Source organism: Lepidochelys kempii, chromosome 1 (genome assembly GCF_965140265.1).
Source record: "Lepidochelys kempii isolate rLepKem1 chromosome 1, rLepKem1.hap2, whole genome shotgun sequence".
Classification (NCBI taxonomy): Eukaryota; Metazoa; Chordata; order Testudines; family Cheloniidae; genus Lepidochelys; species Lepidochelys kempii.
Window position 1 is genome coordinate 56,082,650 of NC_133256.1, and position 20,766 is coordinate 56,103,415.

At 41.8% G+C, this 20,766-nt stretch overlaps 1 protein-coding gene and 1 long non-coding RNA gene across 3 annotated transcripts; one reads left to right on the forward strand and one right to left on the reverse strand.

Moving 5' to 3' along the window:
• The first annotated feature begins 3,972 nt into the window (after window positions 1-3,972).
• On the forward strand, window positions 3,973-9,241 carry LOC140911126 (uncharacterized). The gene is made up of 4 exons (XR_012158839.1): window positions 3,973-4,337; window positions 5,667-5,786; window positions 6,485-6,599; window positions 8,077-9,241. It is a non-coding gene; the product is annotated as an uncharacterized lncRNA (long non-coding RNA).
• Window positions 9,242-11,524: 2,283 nt separating this feature from the next.
• On the reverse strand, window positions 11,525-20,764 carry KCNRG (potassium channel regulator). Of its 2 annotated transcripts, XM_073343492.1 has the most exons (3): window positions 20,267-20,764; window positions 20,091-20,188; window positions 11,525-16,146 (listed from the first exon to the last, which is right to left on the reverse strand). In XM_073343492.1, exons 1-3 carry the CDS (start codon window positions 20,669-20,671, stop codon window positions 15,894-15,896), a joined length of 756 nt encoding a protein of 251 aa, XP_073199593.1. In that variant the 5' UTR covers window positions 20,672-20,764; the 3' UTR covers window positions 11,525-15,893. The 2 variants fall into 2 exon arrangements, with proteins under 2 accessions (XP_073199593.1, XP_073199586.1); XM_073343485.1 differs by having other exon boundaries at window positions 20,091-20,764.
• Window positions 20,765-20,766: the final 2 nt, after the last annotated feature.

Here is a 20,766-nt window from a genome sequence, read left to right on the forward strand (position 1 = left end):
GCATATCAGTGTAGACCAGAGGCAGGCAAACTTTTTGGCCTGAGGGCTGCATCGGGTTTCGGAAATTGTATGGAGGGCCGGTTATGGGAGGCTGTGCCTCTCCAAACAGCCAGACGTGGCCCAGCCCCTGCCCCCTATCCGCCTTCCGCCCCGCTTCTTGCCCTGTAATGCCGCCCCCTGGGACTCCTGCCCCATCCCCCCGTTCCCTGATGGCCCCTCTGGGACCACTGCCCCATCCACCCCACCTGCTCCCTGTCCCCTGACCACCCCTGGAACTCCTGCCCCTGGCTGCCCCCTGCTGCCCCATCCAACCCCCCCCTCCTTCCTGACTGCCCCCCTGGGTCTCCTACCCCATCCAACCACCCCTTCTCCCTGTCTCCTGACTGCCCCCAGACCCCCTTCCCCTTACTGCCCCCTGCCGCCCCATCCAACCCTCCCCTTCCTGACTGCCCCCCCGGAACCCCTGCCCCCATTCAACCCCTGCTCCGTGCCCTCTGACCACTCCCCCACCCCCTGACCACCACCCCTGAACTCCGCTGCCCTCTATCCAACCCCCCCCCCACTCCCTGCCCCCTCACTGCACGGCCTGGAGCACCCGTGGCTGGTGGCGCTACAGCCATGCCGCCCATCTCAAGCCAGCCACGCACTGCGCAGCACAGAGCACCGGGTCAGGCCCGGCTCGCAGCTCCGCCGCCCAGAGCATCGCGCTGGTGGTGCAGTGAGCTGAGGCTGCAAAGGGGCCGGGGCGAGCCTCCCGGGCCAGGAGTTCAGGGGCCGGGCAGGAGGGTCCCGCGGGACAGATGTGGCCCGCAGGCTGTAGTTTGCCCACCTCTGGTATAGCCACTACCTACGTAAATAAGAGGAGTTCTCCTGTCAGCGTAGGTAATTCACCTCCCTGAGAGGCTAGTGCACTGGGGGTTATACTGACTTAACTATGTCGCTCAGGGGTGTAGATTTGTCATACCCCTAAGCGATGTCACTGGATTGACCTAACTTTTTACTGTAGACCAGGCCTCATTTATACATACAATCTTAACACAATAGAACTGGTATAGACATAACTTCGGCATACTCCAAGTAGTTGTGCCATGCCTCTCACGTCATTAATAAGAGTACGTCTATCCTGCAGCTGGGAGTAGGCTTCGCAGCTCAGGTAGACAGAGATATGCTAACTCTGCTTGAGCTAGAGCACTAAAAATACCCTGTAGTCAGGTACCAGAGGCAGCTGCTCAGGCTAGCTGCCTGAGTACAAACCCAGGGGGTCTGGGTAGGTTGTACTCAGGTGGCTAGCCCAAGCAGCTGCCCATGCTACCCCTGGCTACATTGGTACTTTTTGTGCAGTATTTCAAGCAGAGCCAGCATATATGTCTACCCAAGCTAGGAAGCATGCTGCCAGCTTCAGTATAGATGTAGAGGAATGATATAAAATAACACAAAGTTTTCTCACTTCTCGAATAAGCTATTTTTGTTGTGTCTTCTGACATATGGTGTTCAGAGACAAGAAAGATATACAAGGTGTTATCAAAAAGAAAAGGAGGACTTGTGGCACCTTAGAGACTAACCAATTTATTAGAGCATAAGCTTTCGTGAGCTACAGCTCACTTCTTCAGATGCAAGTGAGCTGTAGCTCACGAAAGCTTATGCTCTAATAAATTGGTTAGTCTCTAAGGTGCCACAAGTCCTCCTTTTCTTTTTGCGAATACAGACTAACACGGCTGTTACTCTGAAAGGTGTTATCAGGCAAAGATGGTAAAGAATTGCATTTATGGGACTGCTATCTGTTAATTGACTTCTGGAACTACCAATTACTTAGGGATTGTCTGAAACCCATAATGTGCCTGACGATATGTTGTACATTTGGATCACTTATTTAGCTAAAAGATGCATGAAATCATGTACCCAGACAGCCCCCTGTTGGCTGCAGTGTCATGGAGGCTCCAGAAAATAATTCTAGTTTAATTCAGCATTCGCTTGCCTTCCCTAAGCTGCTTTTAGATTCACCTGTCTTAGATGGTTACAAATAAAAAAACAAACATTTTTTCTTGTTGTACCATCTACCAATTTAGTCACAAACGTTGCTCCTTTTGTCTCTAAGATAATCCATGTAGAAAGTTGAGAGTCTGTCAGTGCCTAGAAGGCTTAACTGAAGCTCAGTTCCAAAGGTCCACAGTGAAGACTTGAATGTTTGGTCCTTCTGGTACAAATTAAGACCGCCTCATTAAAATATTAGACACATATTCTAGGACAGTGTACATTAGTCTGACATAATTTTGGGGAAGTATTACCACCCCCAAAATCCAAGGAAAACAAAAAACATAAAGAGCAGGGGGAGAATGTTTGAGAGTTCAAATTTGTCAAATGTAGGCTTCAGCCTTATTTTCAGACTATTCTGACCAGGCCACAGGGATCTCTACAGCAGCTTCTGCTTTTTCGCCAGTTAAAAGTCTGACACCTTCAGAGACCTCCTGAGGTCTCTTCCAACCCTAATATTCTATGATTCTAAGTTCAGACTACATATATCATCAACTCTCAATTTAATAAGGTACAACACTACCAAGGAGACCCTTTTTTTTCTGTGTTGCTTCTTACCTTTTCTAACTTCTTCCTTCTCTTTTGTGCAGGCTAGTTAAGCTTTTAACACAGTTGTCCTTCTGAGCTGGCTGTTGTCCATTTAGATGCAAGTTACCAAACAGCCCCAGGCCTGAACTTTCAAAAGGGGCTAGTGAATGGGGGTGCCTCAATTTTGGGGTGCCCAAGTTGAGACACTTTTAAAGAGACTTCATTTTGGGGGGAAGCAAATGTTCACCACTTTCTGAAAAGCAGACCGCTTAATGGGTTTCTTAAGCTGAGTACCTCAATATTGAGGCACACACAATCACTAGTCACTTACAAATATTTAGACTTCAATTCTTCTTTAAAGGGCTGCCTTGTAACTAGTATATCCATTTGGTACCCAAGGTGTAGCAAGCACTATACACACACATGCACAACAGTCCTGCCCAGAAGGTTTAGTCACAAAGCTCTTTTGTGCCTAACAGGCACAGTATAAGTTGGGACAGTGTGGAAGTCCATCACCCCAATGGAAGTTCCAAGAGGCCTCCTACTTCCAGGGGGACAAAGCCTCATGATCCATGACTTGGGGACATCATCTTTTTGCTTCAGATATGTTATAGGTTTTCAAAACGCTCCTTGGCTTCAATGGATGCAGTTAGGCCAATGCTGAGCACTTTTGAAAATCCCACCCATAAGCAAAGAAGCAAAGTCTGTCCCCTCACCTAATAAAATAAAGTAGGCACATAGGGAACAGACCCCCTAAAGAGAGAGACACTGGCGTGACCATAGACCCATAGATCAGGAGACATGGTTTCAATTCCTAGTTGTGCCACAGATCTCCTGTAGAACCTTGGGTAAGTTACTTATGGCCAGATTTTACAGGTATATAGGTGCCTAGCTCCAGGAGTCAGTTGCCTAAATACCTTTGAAAAATCTGATGCTTAACCTCTCTGTGCCTTAGTTTTCCATCTATAAAGTGGGACAGTCCTTCCCTACATCACAAAGGTGTTGTGAAGATAAATTCAGTAATGTTTTTAGACACTGAGATACTACAGTGACGAGCACCATAGAAAACCCTGTTAAGAAGTAATAATTGACTCAGTCTTAATCTTGAATTTCAGTTATCCAAAATTGGCAACGTGTCCTTACATTTTGGTCCAAAAACCTGATTTATTTTTGTAGTTCCTTCCAGCGGAAACTTTCACTCACAATTCCTTATGGGAACAAGGACTAATATTTGGATATTCATCTACCTGATTGCAACTGCAGATCATTTAGTTAAGCATCTATGTACCATATTTCTACCTACAATTCTCTATTGTGGTTCAAAATTAGAGGCTTAATTTGGGGCCTCTTTAAAATTTTCACCCAAACTGCCTTTGCTAATTTTCCAGAATCACAGCAGAGTCATGAAACAACAGCAAAGTTTTAAAATATTTGTTGCAAGGGGATATATTTCTAATCTGTTGCATTGTTTTCACAGTAGTCTTATAACAGTGCCAACCAAGGAGTTAGGGTCTCTTTGCCAGCTGACAGATAGTGTAGAATCTTGTGGGGAGAGAGGGCGAGGGAAGTTGAATGATAGCCCTGTAAAGGAGCTTGCTGGTTTCAGAGCCTCAGTTGAGATTTCAAAGAGTAGTGATAATATTATTTTAATATTTTGTTTGTCTTGTTGATACCGTTCTACAGTCCAAGATCCATGTTTTCCCCTAAGATCACAGAATCATAGGACTGGAAGGGCCCTCGAGAGGTTTTCTAGCCCAGTCCCCACACTCAAGGCAAGAGTAAGTATTACCTATACATTTACTAAATCAGAAACCAAAGACAAAATAAAAATAGCTTTTGAGATACATATAATTGACAAGCAATCATTAAAACAAGCTATAGTTATACCTTCCCATTGCTTATAATTGAAGATTGAGATAGCTAAAACTTATTTATAAATCAGGGCCCAGATCCTCAGTGTCTCAAGTTCTACTTGACATAGCAGAAAAGAGTGGAGGCAAAGGTGGTTTTAAATCTCTCACTATCCCTGGACCTGCTGCGGGGAAGACCAGTCTCCAGCAAAATTTAGAGTAGCCTTCTGGCTGCTCTAAATTTTGCCCAACAACAGTGACTCCCAATAGACTGTTCTGCAGCCAGAGGTCACTGGGTACAACATACTCTGACAATATTCCCTCCCACCTTCTGCATGCTCTCTGTGCCAGTGGGGACTTGCAATCTTCCTCCCCAAATAGTGCTGCAGTAGGATTGATGGGGGCTATTTTGGGCAAAGGAAATGGCAAACAACCTTGTGTGGGCAAGGATTACAATTTCTTTCTACTCTGTGGAGTGCCTAGTTACTCTGATTCTTTATTTCCTAATCCACAATTAGACTGCTCCATAACTTGTGGTTATTTGTTTTCCTTAATGTTATCATGGAAAATCCAAGTAATCTGTGTTCCTTTCAAATATTTTTAAAAAGTTAGAAAGCACAGTTTACCCTGGAATCTGTGATGCTATTACCCCATCCATTTATACTTATCCTGCACATTACCCTATTGTTAAAAATATTCTCAATCAATTTCCTCAGAAACTGTGGTGTGACTCTGGTCTACAGTGAAGGTGACCTTTACGTCCTCTTCTGAGGATGGTTAACTATGAACAATTGTCCAATCTTGAGGAATATTTGGTGTTCTTAGGGATAATTGAAAAATCTTTATCATGGTCTCCACGTTTTCACATTTTATTTCTTTCAGAGCTCTTGGATAAATAGCATGTACTCCTGGAGATTTACTGCACTTGAGTTTCTCAAGCTGCCCATAACCTCTTCCTTAGAGACCTCCAGGTCTGTTAAAGCTATACTCTAATTTCCCGTAAAACATGCCCTTGGGATATTAATTTCTCTATTGCCTTCTATATTAAAAACAAATGAATTATTTGCATTAAACTTCTGTATAACTTTTCCATTCTCTTTCATTTCCCCCTTTGGTACTATATAGGACCTAAGGATAGACAAAAAGCTTTCTTGAATGAAACGTCTTTAAAAAAATCTATTATTTTCTTTAATATCTTTGGTTATTTGTTCTTCATATTGTATATTTTCCCTTTTAATTCCTGGGTCCAATTTCTAGGTTTGACTAGGGCAAAAAGAAACATTTCTTCACTTCCACACGAGAATGAAGCGTGATGTGGATGAAAATTATTCATATAGTGCCTGTTATTAAACGTTGAATGGGTAGCTCTGAAAAAAGGTAAGGTTGCACAACACTTTCCATTATAAGATGACCCTTATTTCAGTGGTTTGTAACATTGTTAAACTTTAACCAGTCAGGCTGAAGTTTCCTATGTTGGGTGTGTGTCTCTGACTGAATTTTTATTTTAAAGTTTCTGCAAAACAGTTCAGCCATTTCCAATAATAAGATTAGAGGAAAATATTTTGTTTTGAGTGCCACAGTTACTGGTCTAACTGCACCTCTGATGCCTCCTGGTCTCTTCGAGTGCACCCACTCTCAGGTCTCAGGCCTCACATCACCACCTTTCTTAGGACAGAATCATACAATTCTCCCACTCTCAGATTGAGTCCTGGCTACAATCCCCTGTGATTACCTCCGGAGGTCTAACAGACTCAGACCCTTCAGTTCTGTTCACTCCAAGAGCATGACAGTAGTAATCAGTAGCTAGGAAGCCTTCATAAAGCAGAGTATTATTTATTAGAAAAAAAGCATTTCAAATAAAACACATTTTAGAAACAATAAACCAGTCTATACCCATGCCTGATTTTCCCTTTGGCTTACTGTTCCCTGGATCTGGGAAAACCCAGCTTCTTCAGGCTCCCTCCATAGAGACTCTCCCTGCATCAGACTGTCTCCCTGGTCAGTCTTGGACAACTGACCACCGTTCTTCTCCTGAGAAGGGCTTTTTAACTGTTCAGTGTTCTTTTGATCTCTAGGAACACAGCTTTGGTAAAACAAGGCTTGCAACTTGTTAGAGACAAGATCCAGGATCCTTGAAGCTAACAGGTTATCCCATTGTCTTTCAACTGTATGCGTGTATGCTTCCATCTGGTAAGCCATTGTGTTCCTTCATGCACAGACCCCATGGAATTAAAGTATTATGGGCATATAATAAACATTCCACTACCCCCAAAATAAGTTAGAACAATACAGTCATACACAAAGTTTTAATATCCTACCATAGTTACACAGTAACTTTATCTCACTAATCATCTCACATATACTGTTCATAAAATTATTACATCTCAGGGATGTGCCTTGTTATGTTCCTGTCAAAATCTGGCCAAGCTGTAAACCTCTGAAAAATCTCAATGTGCACATACTCAGTAGAGACCATTTAGAGTTTCGTGGCTAAATTATCTGGATTCCATCCTCACTGAGCAGGCTCCTTCCCCTGAGGGTTCCTTGACCTAAATACTGAACAGGCTGTGCATGCACCTTTCCCACAGAGTGACTGAGCATGTTGCATCCTGGGCCTAGGGGGGCTCAAGTAGATTTTCCTTGCAATTCCTCCTCCTGGCTGCCAAGGGCCACTGTGGTGTCAGACCGTGTGTCATAATCTGGGATTTAAGTGATCAGACCTCATGGTCAGAGTTGTTGTGGTCAGAAACCAGAGGTCAAAGACAAGAATCCTGAGTCAAGCCAAGGGTCAGAGCTGGAATCAGGGTCTGGAATCCAAACCAAGGGTAGAGTTGGAGTCAGTAGCCAGAGGTGGATCATAGAACTCGGGATCTGGAACAAGGCAGGAGGACAGGCACCAGGAACAGGACAGGAAGGCAGGAATCAGAAATGAGGCAGGGCTTAGGAGTCAGGTGAGAAGAAAGGGTCCAATGTAGCAGCCAGCCAGAGATTTACTTGGTTGGTTAGATGACTGCCTGTGCCTCCTTCTGGCTTAAATAGTGAGTTTGAGCCAATTGGAGAGGCTGAATGTCTCTTCCTGTTGGAGCTTTTGTGGCCAGTGCCAGGGAGAGCTTGAGTCCATCATCTCATACTCCGTGCCCAGTTCCAGCAAGCTCCTAGGTGGTGGCTGTGGTCTGAGCACTGTTTGAGTTCCTTGGGTTTGAGACCTGCAATCCTTCGATGTTCACATACTGTAATGAAGATCAAAGAGACGGACTCTCTTGTGCTCTCAATTCTCCCCCAGGTGGCTCCCAGGCAGCAGAGGAGGAAGCAATCTGACTAAAATACAGGGAAATTGTAGGAGCCAAGGGGTAGGGAATAGGGGAAGGGAACAGGAGTTGGTGGGGAGTGAATGGAAGAGGAGGAGCTGGGAGCATTATAAGCACAGAAGGGGAGTAAGGCATTTAGAGAGAGGGGGCTGGATGGGAGGATGGATGCAGGAGCACAATGTAGCTAGGTCCGCTATAATATCGTTCTCTATTTACACTCTTTACATAGACTCTGCCCTCTTTTCTATTTTTAGCCTTTGCCTGTTTACCTCCTTATAGTAATTTTTAGGCAGCTTCTCCGGGAGAATGGAGAAGAACAATGTGCACATCCCTGTTTACACAGCACTCCCTTCCCACAGGCTGACTTATGGACTCTTCCCGCATCTGAGAACAGTGGCATTAGAGAGGCAGCTGCCACCCACCGTGTCTCCAATAGAAGAGTGAGATCGCCTTCCCAGGCAGATCCCTGGGATCCTTCCGCTAGCACCTTTCCTACCATTCCATCAATAGCGGTGGTGTTACCCCTCGGAGTGGGTTGCAGGTGTAAGGAGATAGCCCAAAGAAAGGTGCAGAAATGAGAGAAGGAACAAGAATCAGGAAGGCTTTGCCACTAAATGTAATATCATGAAATTACTGTCCCAGGGTTGATAGTCTATTTTTATTACATTTTTATTTTTGCTACTACTGGCTATAAAATATAAAATTGTTGGAGGCTGTGGTTTTCAAAGGAGCTTCAGGGAAGTAGGCTTCAGACTCCTGTTGAATTTCAGTGGGAATTAGGTGCCTATCTCCCTTTTGAAAATCCCAACCATAGTGTTTTTAATCTCTTGTATTTTGTCATAATTGTGATGCAATAGGTAGTGTTGCAGTGCTTAATCCTTCAGCAGTTTAGGCAGACAGCCAGCACTTGACTTACTTCATTTTGATAACCAGTTATTTGGAGAGGTGAAAATGCAGATGAGTTCCCTGTAGTAGGCTCACACATGGCTGTTTCCAGCATTTCTGAGGATTTACTTTGGGAATGAGATCTATCTTGTTCCACTAGAAGGAAGTTACCTACTGAGTGAACCGTCACATTACAGCGGTAGCAATGGAAGAGCACGGGGAAGAATTGTATACACAAGACTGTAGTTGTCATAAATATAAAGGGAAGGGTAAACCCCTTTGAAATCCCTCCTGGCCAGGGGAAAGCTCCTCTCACCTGTAAAGGGTTAAGAAGCTAAAGGTAACCTCGCTGGCACCTGACCAAAATGACCAATGAGGAGACAAGATACTTTCAAAAGCTGGGAGGAGGGAGAGAAACAAAGGGTCTGTGTCTGTCTGTAGTCGTTTTGGCCGGGGATAGACCAGGAATGGAGTCTTAGAACTTTTAGTAAGTAATCTAGCTAGGTATGTGTTAGATTATGATTTCTTTAAATGGCTGAGAAAGGAATTGTGCTGAATAGAATAACTATTTCTGTCTGTGTATCTTTTTTGTAACTTAAGGTTTTGCCTAGAGGGGTTCTCTATGTTTTTGAATCTAATTACCCTGTAAGATATCTACCATCCTGATTTTACAGGGGGGATTTCTTTATTTCTATTTACTTCTATTTTTTATTAAAAGTCTTCTTGTAAAAAACTGAATGCTTTTCATTGTTCTCAGATCCAAGGGTTTGGGTCTGTGGTCACCTATGCAAACTGGTGAGGCTTTTTATCCAACATTTCCCAGGAAAGGGGGGGTGCAAGTGTTGGGAGGATTGTTCATTGTTCTTAAGATCCAAGGGTCTGGGTCTGTAGTCACCTAGGCAAATTGGTGAGGCTTTTTACCAAACCTTGTCCAGGAAGTGGGGTGCAAGGTTTTGGGAAGTATTTTGGGGGGGAAGGACGCGTCCAAACAGCTCTTCCCCAGTAACCAGTATTAGTTTGGTGGTGGTAGCGGCCAGTCCAAGGACAACGGGTGGAATATTTTGTACCTTGGGGAAGTTTTGACCTAAGCTGGTAAAGATAAGCTTAGGAGGTTTTTCATGCAGGTCCCCACATCTGTACCCTAGAGTTCAGAGTGGGGGAGGAACCTTGACAGTAGTCTTATAGCAAATAATTTGGGGGTTATACTGCAGCTGAAATGTTGTCATGCTCTAGAAAAGTGACATTTGTTTTTTTTAGACAGAAGTCGGTTTAGTCTATATTTCATGTGAGGACTGATCATTCATATCCCACACAATCATTTGAAAACATACACGGCTCTAGGCCTTTCTGCAATCAGCGCCAAACTACTCTAGTTAATGTTGGTAGATCCATTTACTAGTCACTACGTGGTATTCTCTAATTGAGGCCTACCTACTGCAGGAGGCTGGGCAGAAGAAGCAGTGTCAAAGGATGGGACAACTTTCAGGGCTACCATAACCAACAGACCTTCAAAAACAAACAGCTGGTCTGCTAGGTCCTACTTCTTTATTTTATGTGACTTATTATATTGTTGATACAAAGTTTAGTGGGCTGCTGAAGATTCACAGGGATCAAAGCCCCAGTACATATTCCCTTGCCCCTGTAGTGGTTTCTGAGGACATAAAATTTATACACAGCCCTCACAGAGGAGCATTCTCTATCATCACTTTGATTTGGTCTTTTATTTTAGGAGTTCTCAAACTGTGGGTTGCATCACAACCCCATTTTAATGCGGTCGCAAAGGCTGGTGTTAGACTTGCTGGGGTCCAGGGCCTAAGCCCCACCGCCCGGGGCTGAAGCCGAAGCCTCACCACGCAGGATAACGATTATATGCCCCCCAGCCAGGGCACTAGCCTTTGGCCCCCAGCTTTGGCCCCCCCGCCCAGTGGTGGAGCTCGGGCTTCGGTTCCCCCCTCCTGGGGTCATGTAGTAATTTGTGTTGTCAGAAGGGGGGCACAGTGCAATGAAGTTTGAGAGCTGCTGTTTTATATGCTTGGCTTCAGCAGCATCTAGTGGGAACAGATCAATACAACATTTGGTGGAGAGTTGGATTTCCTTAGGATGGACTGAAATTTGATTGTAGGTGTTCATTGTTGGGGGGGGCTGGAGGGGGGGGGAATTAATAAAAATAAAGCTGTGCAGCTGCACTAGGTCAGCACAAACCAGGAACAAAGCCGAAGAGGCAGGGAGAAGGTGGCTTGTGGGTGGTCGAGCGGCTGCTACCCACTTAACATTCGATACCACTTTCCAGCAATTGGGGTGTAAATCTCCTTGACAATTTTACAAAGCTAACCAGGCATTACTATGATCTAAGAATAGACTTCTAATTCGCAGCTCGCACTTACATCTAAAAGCAAAATCCATACTGGACCAGAAGAGTACTTCTCAGCTAGCCTGTACGGCATATACCACAGCTGCGTCCATTTCAAGGACAGATCAAGCCCTGCTCACCCCCCACTGTGATTAAATTCCTTTTCGGCACTTTAGATTGAAACTAAGCAAAATACAGTATAAAGGGAAAGTCTATTGCAGAAGAAAGCTTCCTCCAACTCTAGTACCTAGAAACATGATGTTCCAACCGCTCTTTGCATGTGTGCAGGAGAGGAGATAGGAAGCAATCATCATGGTATCATTCTTTCACCCAGCATGTGTTAAATAGTCACATACCAGAACGTGGCCTGGTATTCTTCATTGTTTTCTTATGCAGTTCAAGTATGCTGGCAAGAACTGTACAAAGAGTGGTAGTTTTTCATTAGCATGGCAAATAAACCAGCTGATTTGTCTTTTCTTTCTCCCAACTCAAGCAAAATCTTTATTTAAAAATCCATTTTAACTAATTAATAAGTAGCACACACACAGAGCACAAGATATTCAAGACTGCAGTTTTCTTAATTCCTGAAGGGCTTTCATTCTTTATCCAGTATCTACAAAGCTATCACTAGAGATACAAAATACCTGATAGTACAGACTCTCCCCAAGTTAGCGTCAGCAGCTTATTGTATATTAAAGTTGGAAATAGACCACCCCATCTCACAAAAGATGAAAAATAAATCTTTAAAAGACCCCCCCCCCAGAGCTGTAAAGGAGTTTAACAGTTTTTTTAAAAAGAACGAGATATACCACTAAAGATCCACCCTTGTAAAGTGGGATAATACTACCCTACTTGACAAGGGCATCAAAAGCTTAAAATATTGATAAAGCCCTTTGAGAGCCTTGCATAAAAAGTGCTAGACAAGTTCCAGTTATAAAGAAAAGATAGAAGCAGTGATTTAAAAAAGGAAAGAAGATAGTCTAGCCAATGTGTTCCTTATGCATTTGCTTTTTGCAGATCTAATAGCCAGTCATTAATGCTTTTCAGAGGGATTTACTATTTCTCTAATGAAACCACAGAAGAATACGGAGGGCAGATTACACTAAAAACAGAAGGCAGTCTCGTATTTCAGGTCTGGTTTCCTTTATATCCAGTGATCCCTTGTTTAAAAAAAGGCAGAGGCAAAAATCACTACTTCATCAACACTCAGGGCTTGTCTACATTACCTGCCAGATTGGCAGGCAGCAATCGATCCAGCAGGGGTCCATTTATCGCATCTAGTGCCGAGCGCTCTCCCGTCGATTCCGGTACTCCACCAGAACAAGAAGCACAAGTGGAGTTGACGGGAGAGCGTCAGCTGTCGACTTGCCACAGTGAAGACACCGCAGTAAGTAGATCTAAGTACGTCGACTTCAGCTACGCTATTCACGTAGCTGAAGTTGCGTATCTTAGATGGACAGCACGCGGTAGTGTAGACAAGCCCTCAGACATGACTGCAGGGACACCTCAGGTCTGCAGATACACCATACATGTTACTGAATACCAAAATTTAGGGCAGTCTACAACTCATTTGCTATATTTAGAGGAGAACTGCCGGGGGGTGGCGGGGGAGAGAGAAAGTGTTAGTAACTTAAACCAAACCCCTTCTACACAGCATGATGCTCACCTCAAGACAACTTATTGACATTACTATGAGGGGGGAAAAAACCTTATTTGCTGAGACCAAAAGATCCGTTTAAATATGGACCATCTCCTAGGACTGGAGAGGGGAGAAGAGTAGATGAAGCCAGTAGCTACAAACTCCAATTTTAAAACAACAAAATGGAGTAGCTCAAATATGACAAAAATCTATTCACATTTACTTAAAGAGAGAGAGAAGATGGGACTGCTGAAACTCAGGAGACCAAGGTTCTATTCCTAGCTCTGATGCCTATGACAGGTTGGCCAACTTTCACACTGTGGTTCTACTCGGAAAAGTGACAGTAGGAGTTCTATTGTGCTGTGCCATTGTTTATTCTCGCCAAGATTTCTTTAAGGAAGAACTCAGTTTACAAGTAAGCATGTTTTTTCTGGCTAGCAGGTTTACCAAGGCACCCCAGTCTCAGTCAACCAGGCTTCTTCCCTTCCTACACACCAGCACCCTTCATGAAGGTTTTGCAGGCCGAATGAGACCTTCACTTATACCTGTGCAATCACAATCTATAGGACTGCCCCAATGTAACCAACTGGAACCGTGTAAACAATTCTGTCAACAGTGCACCTGAAAAAAAAAAAATACATAACTCAGCTACACTCTCTGCAGCAGCATCGGTTTGGCACTGAAAGGAGTAGAGCAGTAAAAATTTCACTAATGTAAGACAACTGAAAACACTCTGTGATTCAGCATTACCCTGCACCCTGTGTAGCCATTCACACTTGCAGACTGAGTGTAGAAAACTATCATTCTGAATTGGTAACACCCACTTTGCATTGGTGTAATAGACCACACAGGGTGCAGGGCAATGGTGATTCACACCAACAGGGAGCTGTTGCAGTAAGAAGGTGCCATTTTATACTAACTTGTCAGTGAAGTGCACTTTCACCTCTGCCTCAAGTTACTACAGACATTTAGTCACAGCCTCAAGCTAGCCCTGTGTTAAAATATTTTTAGCCTGACCACGTGCACTATCACTTTTTGTACATATGCTTTCCATTGAAGTAACCATCTTAGTGCAAAATAGTCTTCAAAAGCTAAGGTCGTCTACCTCTAAGTACATACAGGATAGAAAACTGGGTTAGACACTTTTTGGCTAAAACACCTGTGTTTCAAATATGCATTTTCCTTTTATATCACACAGACACACACACACACACAGGTTTTTAAGCAACCATCAGTAAGAACCCTGAATAACAAAATTTGATGTAAAAAGGAGTACTTGTGGCACCTTAGAGACTAACCAATTTATTTGAGCATAAGCTTTTGTGAGCTACAGCTCACTTCACTTAAATAGCCACAGGACCCAGAAACATTGAGAATTATTAGCCCAGCAGGAATTGCACTAGTAAAATATTTGTTAAAATACTTTAAAATGATCAGCTTGGACTATGGAAAGTGGATCAAGACAACAGATAATCCACTAGAAGGGAGAAAGTACTTTTAAAAAGTTTCATCTCTTGGATTTTTTTTTTTTAATTTCAATATGATTAAGAATGAAAATAAAACATTATCAGGATTTCTGCAGTATGTGAATCAACACAATATTTTCCATTACAAAAGCTTATTAAAAGTTAGTCAGTCTACACTTCATTATTGTTTATCAGGTATTGTTTTAGTTATAGATCTTAGGTACAGTCTTAAGTCCATTTTCTTTCTTTGCCCATTAAGGGGGTTGTCATGTACATCTGCATTTCTTACTGTCATTGATTGTCTTCTTGACTGGAGACGTTCATGGTAACTTTTATAAAAATTCAATACTAGGAAGCCACATAGATGCAAACATCCAAAATGGTCTTTGATTTCTTGGCAACTCAGTAATGTCTCCTTAATAGTAAAAAGAAAAGGAGTACTTGTGGCACCTTAGAGACTAACAAATTTATTTGAGCATAAGCTTTCATGAGCTGTAGCTCACTTCATCGGATGCAACTTATGCTCAAATAAATTTGTTAGTCTCTAACGTGCCACAAGTACTCTTTTTCTTTTTGTGAATACAGACTAACGCGGCTGCTACTCTGAAACCTGTCCTTAATAGTAGTGATCTATTGGGCCAGATCCTGTCCCAACCTCCTTTGTACCATCCAAAAGTTGCCATTAATAGGCCTAACCAGAGTAGGGGAAATCCTTAATTGGCAGAGTCCACCACTATACCACCCTTTCCTGGCATAGTCACACACCTCAAGGACGAAGAGATGGATCCAGAACCTGCTACACTCCCACATTCCTAGAACTGCTACAAACCAGAGTAATTTAAGAGTAGTCAAGAGGCTACTCTAATTTCTGGTTCAGGCCAGTCTGGCACTGCAGTGTGACCATGTCTTAAAGTCACCTTTGCCAGCCTTCATCCTAGCTGTTTTTCACATTTGGCAAGTGCCGAAAAATTCTTTGAACTATTTTAGTTGAACTCCAGCCTATCTGTTTCTTCTGAAGAACAATTCAGTCTTTTCTTTATTTTTGTAATTGGGACACTACTAATTAACTGACCTTTCATGAGAGCCTGCCATGCACTGCATAGCAGACCTTTTTTAATATTACATTTATCAAGTTCGGAGCATTGAGAGAGAGTTTAATAGGTTCTTTTCTTGAGGGATCCTGCAAGAGGAGAGAATACACTAAACGAATGGTGGTTTCATAGATAAAAAGAGTGGGACAGGGCATATCTGTGATATTTTCACAATGCTGCTTTCACCTAATTGAAAGATTGTGTCTGTAGTTTTTGCCTGCAGAAACAGTATGTCGTCATTCAAATTCAGATTTCTCCAGCTATCTATAAAACCTTCTAAAGGAAGGTGAAGAGAAGGCTCTATGGGCCCTGTTTATTACTACTTCACTTGCTGTTGTCATATTTAAAGTCGCCTTGGTGGTATTCTGCAATGAGAGCAAGAATGTTTATTTAGGGACTCCCTTTATTCCCAAAATGGTTCATTTTTTCCATTATGCCGATCTCAGTTTTGGAAATTGTCTTGCACATGTTTAACTGCTTGATTCTGGACTACATATTCAATATTGCATCAGTATTCTCCCTTGCTCCAGAAAAGGGTTAATAGAGAAAAAACAAGAACTTGGCTTCTCTGTTAAATGACTGCAGGAAAAGGAGGGAAACTGATTTTTTGAGAAATTTATAAAAATTGACAGTTGTTGCCACCCTCCATAGTTGCAATTTCAAATAAAAAAGAAATAGTGGGGTTAGTAGTGTCTACACGTGTCTCTTCCCAGATTCAAAAGGATAGGTAGTAAAGAAACAGGTTTCATTTCTGCGTGTGCATCAGAGTTAACTTCATCTGTGCACTACCAGGGCTTTCTGGGCTTTGGTTGGCAGTGAGAAAAAGGGTTTCTGGCCTCTTCATCCTTTCAAAACTGTAGCATTCAACTTTTTCTTCAGTGGAGACTGTTCTGGTGCTTACAAGGTGAAATCCTTCTCTAAGTAACGTGTCAACCAGTAGGCCTAGTACGTTAGTTCCATTAATCAGCTTTCTATGATCAGGTTTTATAGAGACGTACCTAGAGAAAAAGAAAAGTGTGATAGCAAGTTAACATCCTTCTTGGAGGATGGCAACATTTATGTAACAGGGCCAAATTCTCAACTGATGTAAATCAGCATGACTCCCATTGACTACAACAGAGCTGCACTGATTTACACTAGCCAAGAATCTAGATTAGTTTTAGGGCTGTCGCGTGATTTAATTGCAATTAATTGCACTGTTAAACAATAGAATAACATTTCAGGTTTTTTTTTTAATGTTTTCTACATTTTCAAATATATTGATTTCAATTACAACACAGAATACAAAATCCACAGTGCTTACTTTATATTTATTTTTTATTACAAGTATTTGCACTGTAAAAAAAACGAGATAGTATTTTTCAATTCAGCTAATATAAGTACAGTAATGCAATCTCTTTATCATGCAAGTTGAACTTACAACTGTAGAATTATGCACCAAAAAAACTGCATTCAAAAATAAAACAATGTAAAATTTTAGAGCCTGCAAGTCCACTCCCAGTCCTACTACTTGTTCAGCCAATTGCTTAGACAAACAAGTTTGTTTACATTTGCAGAAGATAATGCTGCCTGCTTATTGTTCACAGTGTCACCTGAAAGTGAGAACAGGCATTCACATGGTACTGTTGTAGCTGGCGTTGCAAGGTATTTACATGCCAGATGCGCTAAAGATTCGTATGTCCCTTAATGCTTCGAGCACCATTCCAGAGGACATGCGTCCATGCTGATGACGGGTTCTGCTCAATAACAATCCAAAGCAGTGTAGACCGACACATGTTCATTTTCATTATGAGTCAGATGCCACCAGCAGAAAGTTGATTTTCTTTTTTGGTGGTTCGGGTTCTGTAGTTTCTGTATCAGAGTTTTGCTCTTTTAAGACTTCTGAAAGCATGCTCCACACCTCGTCCCTCTCAGATTTTGAAAGGCACTTCAGATTCTTAAACCTTGGGTCGAGTGCTGTAGCTATCTTTAGAATTCTCTCATTGGTACCTTCTTTGTGTTTTGTCAAATCTGCTGTCAAAGTGTTCTTAAAACGAACATGTGCTGGGTCATCATCCGAGGCTGCTATAACATTAAATATATGGCAGAATGCAGGTAAAACAGAGCAGGAGACATACAATTCTCCCTCAAGGAGTTCAGTCACAAATTTAATGAACACATTTTTTTTTTTTTTTTTTTTAAAAAGTGTCATCAGCATGGAAGCTTGTCCTCTGGAATGGTGGCTGAAGCATGAAGGGGCATACGAATGTTTAGCCTATCTGGCCCATAAATACCTTGCAATGCCAGCTACAAAAGTGCAATGCAAACGCCTGTTCTCACTTTCTGGTGACATTGTAAATAAAGAGAGGGCAGCATTATCTCCTGAAAATGTAGAGAAACTTGTTTGTCTTAGCAATTGGCTGAACAAGAAGTAGGACAGAGTGGACTTAGATTGCACTACAGTACTTTTAGGAGGTGAACTGAAAAATACAATTTCTTTTGTGTATCATTTTTACAGTGCAAATATTTATCATCAAAAACAACATGCACTTTGATTTCAATTACAAACACAGAATACAATATATATGAAAATGTAGAAAAACATCCAAAAATATTTAATAAATTTCAATTGGTATTCTATTAACAGTGCGATTAAAACTGTAATTAATCACAACTAATTTTTGAGTTAATCATGTGAGTTCACTGTGATTAATCAACAGCTCTACTTTGTTTTCTAAATATATTGATTCTTTACCTCATTACAAGCACAGCTATTTCTTTCAGTTTAACCAATGATATTTTTACAGAATAGACACTTTGTTTTTCCACTATGAAGTTCACTTTTTCCTTACAAGTGATTGTAACAACTCTTAAATTTTGTTTAAGCGTTCTGTCAGTCATTTCCCCTCCATTAAATTAATGTACGGCAGTTTCTCAGATAAGAAGAGTCAAACTGGTGCAAAGTCAGCAGAACTGCGTTCATTTACATAGCAGCACTCCTCATTACAAAGCACCTCTCCGTACTAACAGGGAAGTTTACTGGTCGTTTGCCTTCCACAGCAGCTTTTTTTAGTTACAATTATGAACTTTATTTGCAACTAAAGTAAACTGATTTTACTTGGAATAAAGTACAGAAGGTTTAAAAATTCATCCAGACACCTCAAGGAACAAAAGCCATGTAAAAATATGGTTAGAAAGTAGCATAAACTGATAGGCAGAATTGCTCCATAGTTCATGAAAAAAGTACAAAGGTCCACAAGAAGCACTAAAAGGTAAAGATTCCATACAACCACAAAGGATTGATGAGAGATAAGTTTGTAAGATTTTTCCTCTGCAGTTCAACAGAAAAGTGTAGCTTGATTAATCAAAGTCAGAAAAGAGGTTATGACAGACTACATCTCACTGTTTTTAAGTTGCCATAACCTACATTGATGCACAGTTAGTCCAATAAGCTATAAGTTATATACCATTTAAGTGCCATCTTATATGTTCTACGTGAGAAAGCCCAGAATGAGCTTCTTACAATTATTCAGCTAAAGAAAGTCAAAATGATAAAGATAAACCCTACTGAATTTTTTAAATCCAGCATTCTCTTAATTGTTTAATTTATATATTTCAAGAGAGAATAATAACCCTTCTGGAACTATTCCAGTGAAGTGTCCATAAAAAATCCAGGCATTCCAAGAGCCACAGACGATAAACTAGGTTATCTTTTCCTGTATGGAGACAAATTCCAAATGTATAATAAAGCCACTCTTTAGAGCTTCTAAAAGCATTATAAACTATGTAACTAGAGCCTGTTATGGCTAGCATAGAGGTCACCGATTTCCCACTGAAAAAATCAATGACAAGAGGACCAAGCTCTTAAGCCCCCACTCTCCCGCCAAACTCGTGTAGTGTATACAATTTATATTCTTCAAAACAAAAACCCACATCTATAGTTAAGGAACAAGGAAAGTCCATTATCTTAACTCCACCTTTGTTTTCCATCCCCACTTCCATCATTCTGTTCTCCCCTTCTTCAAAATGAAATCTACAGGGCGCGTTTGTAGCCATTTTAATTATCTTCCCCTCCTCCCTTCCCCAGCTTATTCCACATTTATCTGGGAAAACTTTCCCACAAGAACTTTATCCAATTTATTCCTAGTTTTCCCAGTTTGTAGGTTACAAGCATTATGGATGCTTATGCGCACAAGGGAATGGCATGTGTGACAAAACTCATTTTATAATTTTCTAAACTTGTATTAGCCCACATTCAGACTTAGCAACCTCACTAATGAAAGAGATCAGCTTCCTTCTTTCCTCAGAAAAAAGAAAGGTACCCTGCATGCTCTGAGTTAAACATCTCAAAGGAGAGGTGGTTAAGATAAAGTATTTTCTACCATTACTATTTCTACCATCAGTTCAGCCAATTAGGAACATCTTCAGTGATTGCCCATTATTACTTCAGACAACTCACAGACTTTGTTTTCAGTTATCAAACATTCTGCCTACTACAGGAGAAGTGAACCCTTTCGGATAGGTCATTTGGCTGACAGAACACCGAGGCAGTTACATATGGGACAAACAGCAGGATCTATCTAGGCAGAGAATCAAGAGCACAAAAATATTACTGCTGGCAAGTGGTTCTTCTCCTGTATTTTAATTTTGCATTTTCCAATGGCTTCTCGGTGTGACTCAGCCATCCCACTGGACAGACACATCAGAAATATAGAAAGAGCAAAAAGGTGAGAGGAAGGTCAAATGAATTAGGAGAATAAGATGTTTTCAAAAAGCCATTAAAAAAAGTTAAGGAAACTTACAAGTTAGATCAGTATAACAGGAGTTAAATCAGTCACCTCTTGGCATTGAACCAGCAATTGATTATCCCATGATCTCATCACAGTGTAGCAAATTGCATGTATTTTATGAAGTAGAAGTCTTGGAATTATTTCAAGAAAGAAAAGCCACACAAGGTGAATACCTTGCCACTAACTGGTCACCAGCAGAATAGTCAGTGCCACATTGAAAAACCAGGTCATGATGAGAAGGTCTCTCCAAAGGAAGTGGAGTGAGGAGCTTCTGAGAAGGGAAAGGATTATTATTCCAGTTCTGTCTCAAGGACTGCTCTGTAAACATAGTGACCCGTCCAGCCAGTACCTCAATAGTGTTGCTGCAAGAGCCAAAGACTCGAAAAAAGGCCTGAGTTTCCTGGAGCAAGAATCGCACTTCCAAGATCTCTGGTCTCGGCTTCAGCAAGTTTTCCTGGCTCAGGAGATCAGCCAGGGAGTGGAGCTCATAGAAGTCCGCTTCTCTTTGCAGCCTCTGATAGTCTGAAAAGTCAGTGGGCAGAGAAAGCTGGAGTGTCCTCAAAAAATCTAGGATGTAATTAAACAAAGTTCCATCTCTGTCCACAAAGAATTGTCCATTCACCAGCCTGAATTCGTGGTCATTGCCATTCAACATCCGTGCTAACCTGGACTCTGGGAACCTCCGCAGGGTGGAAGCCCATGTTGTAAATTTTGAGCCTCCCACATTCAAAATGGCCACTTCTTGATTGCTCATTGTCTCTCCACCGATCAAGGTTAACACTGACCTTTGTCTTTCTAACCAGACTATTCCTAAACTGCAAATCAACTGGGACTGCAAGTACCATTCAG

Bases quoted from the DNA above. Each gene is read 5' to 3' on its own strand.
- KCNRG (XM_073343485.1), bottom strand. From the start codon at position 20,671: ATGAGCAATCAAGAAGTGGCCATTTTGAATGTGGGAGGCTCAAAATTT. The intron at 16,147-20,090 runs GTATTCACCTTG...CTTTTTCTCTAG, and splicing joins GGTGACCAGTTAGTGGCAAG to GTACGTCTCTATAAAACCTG.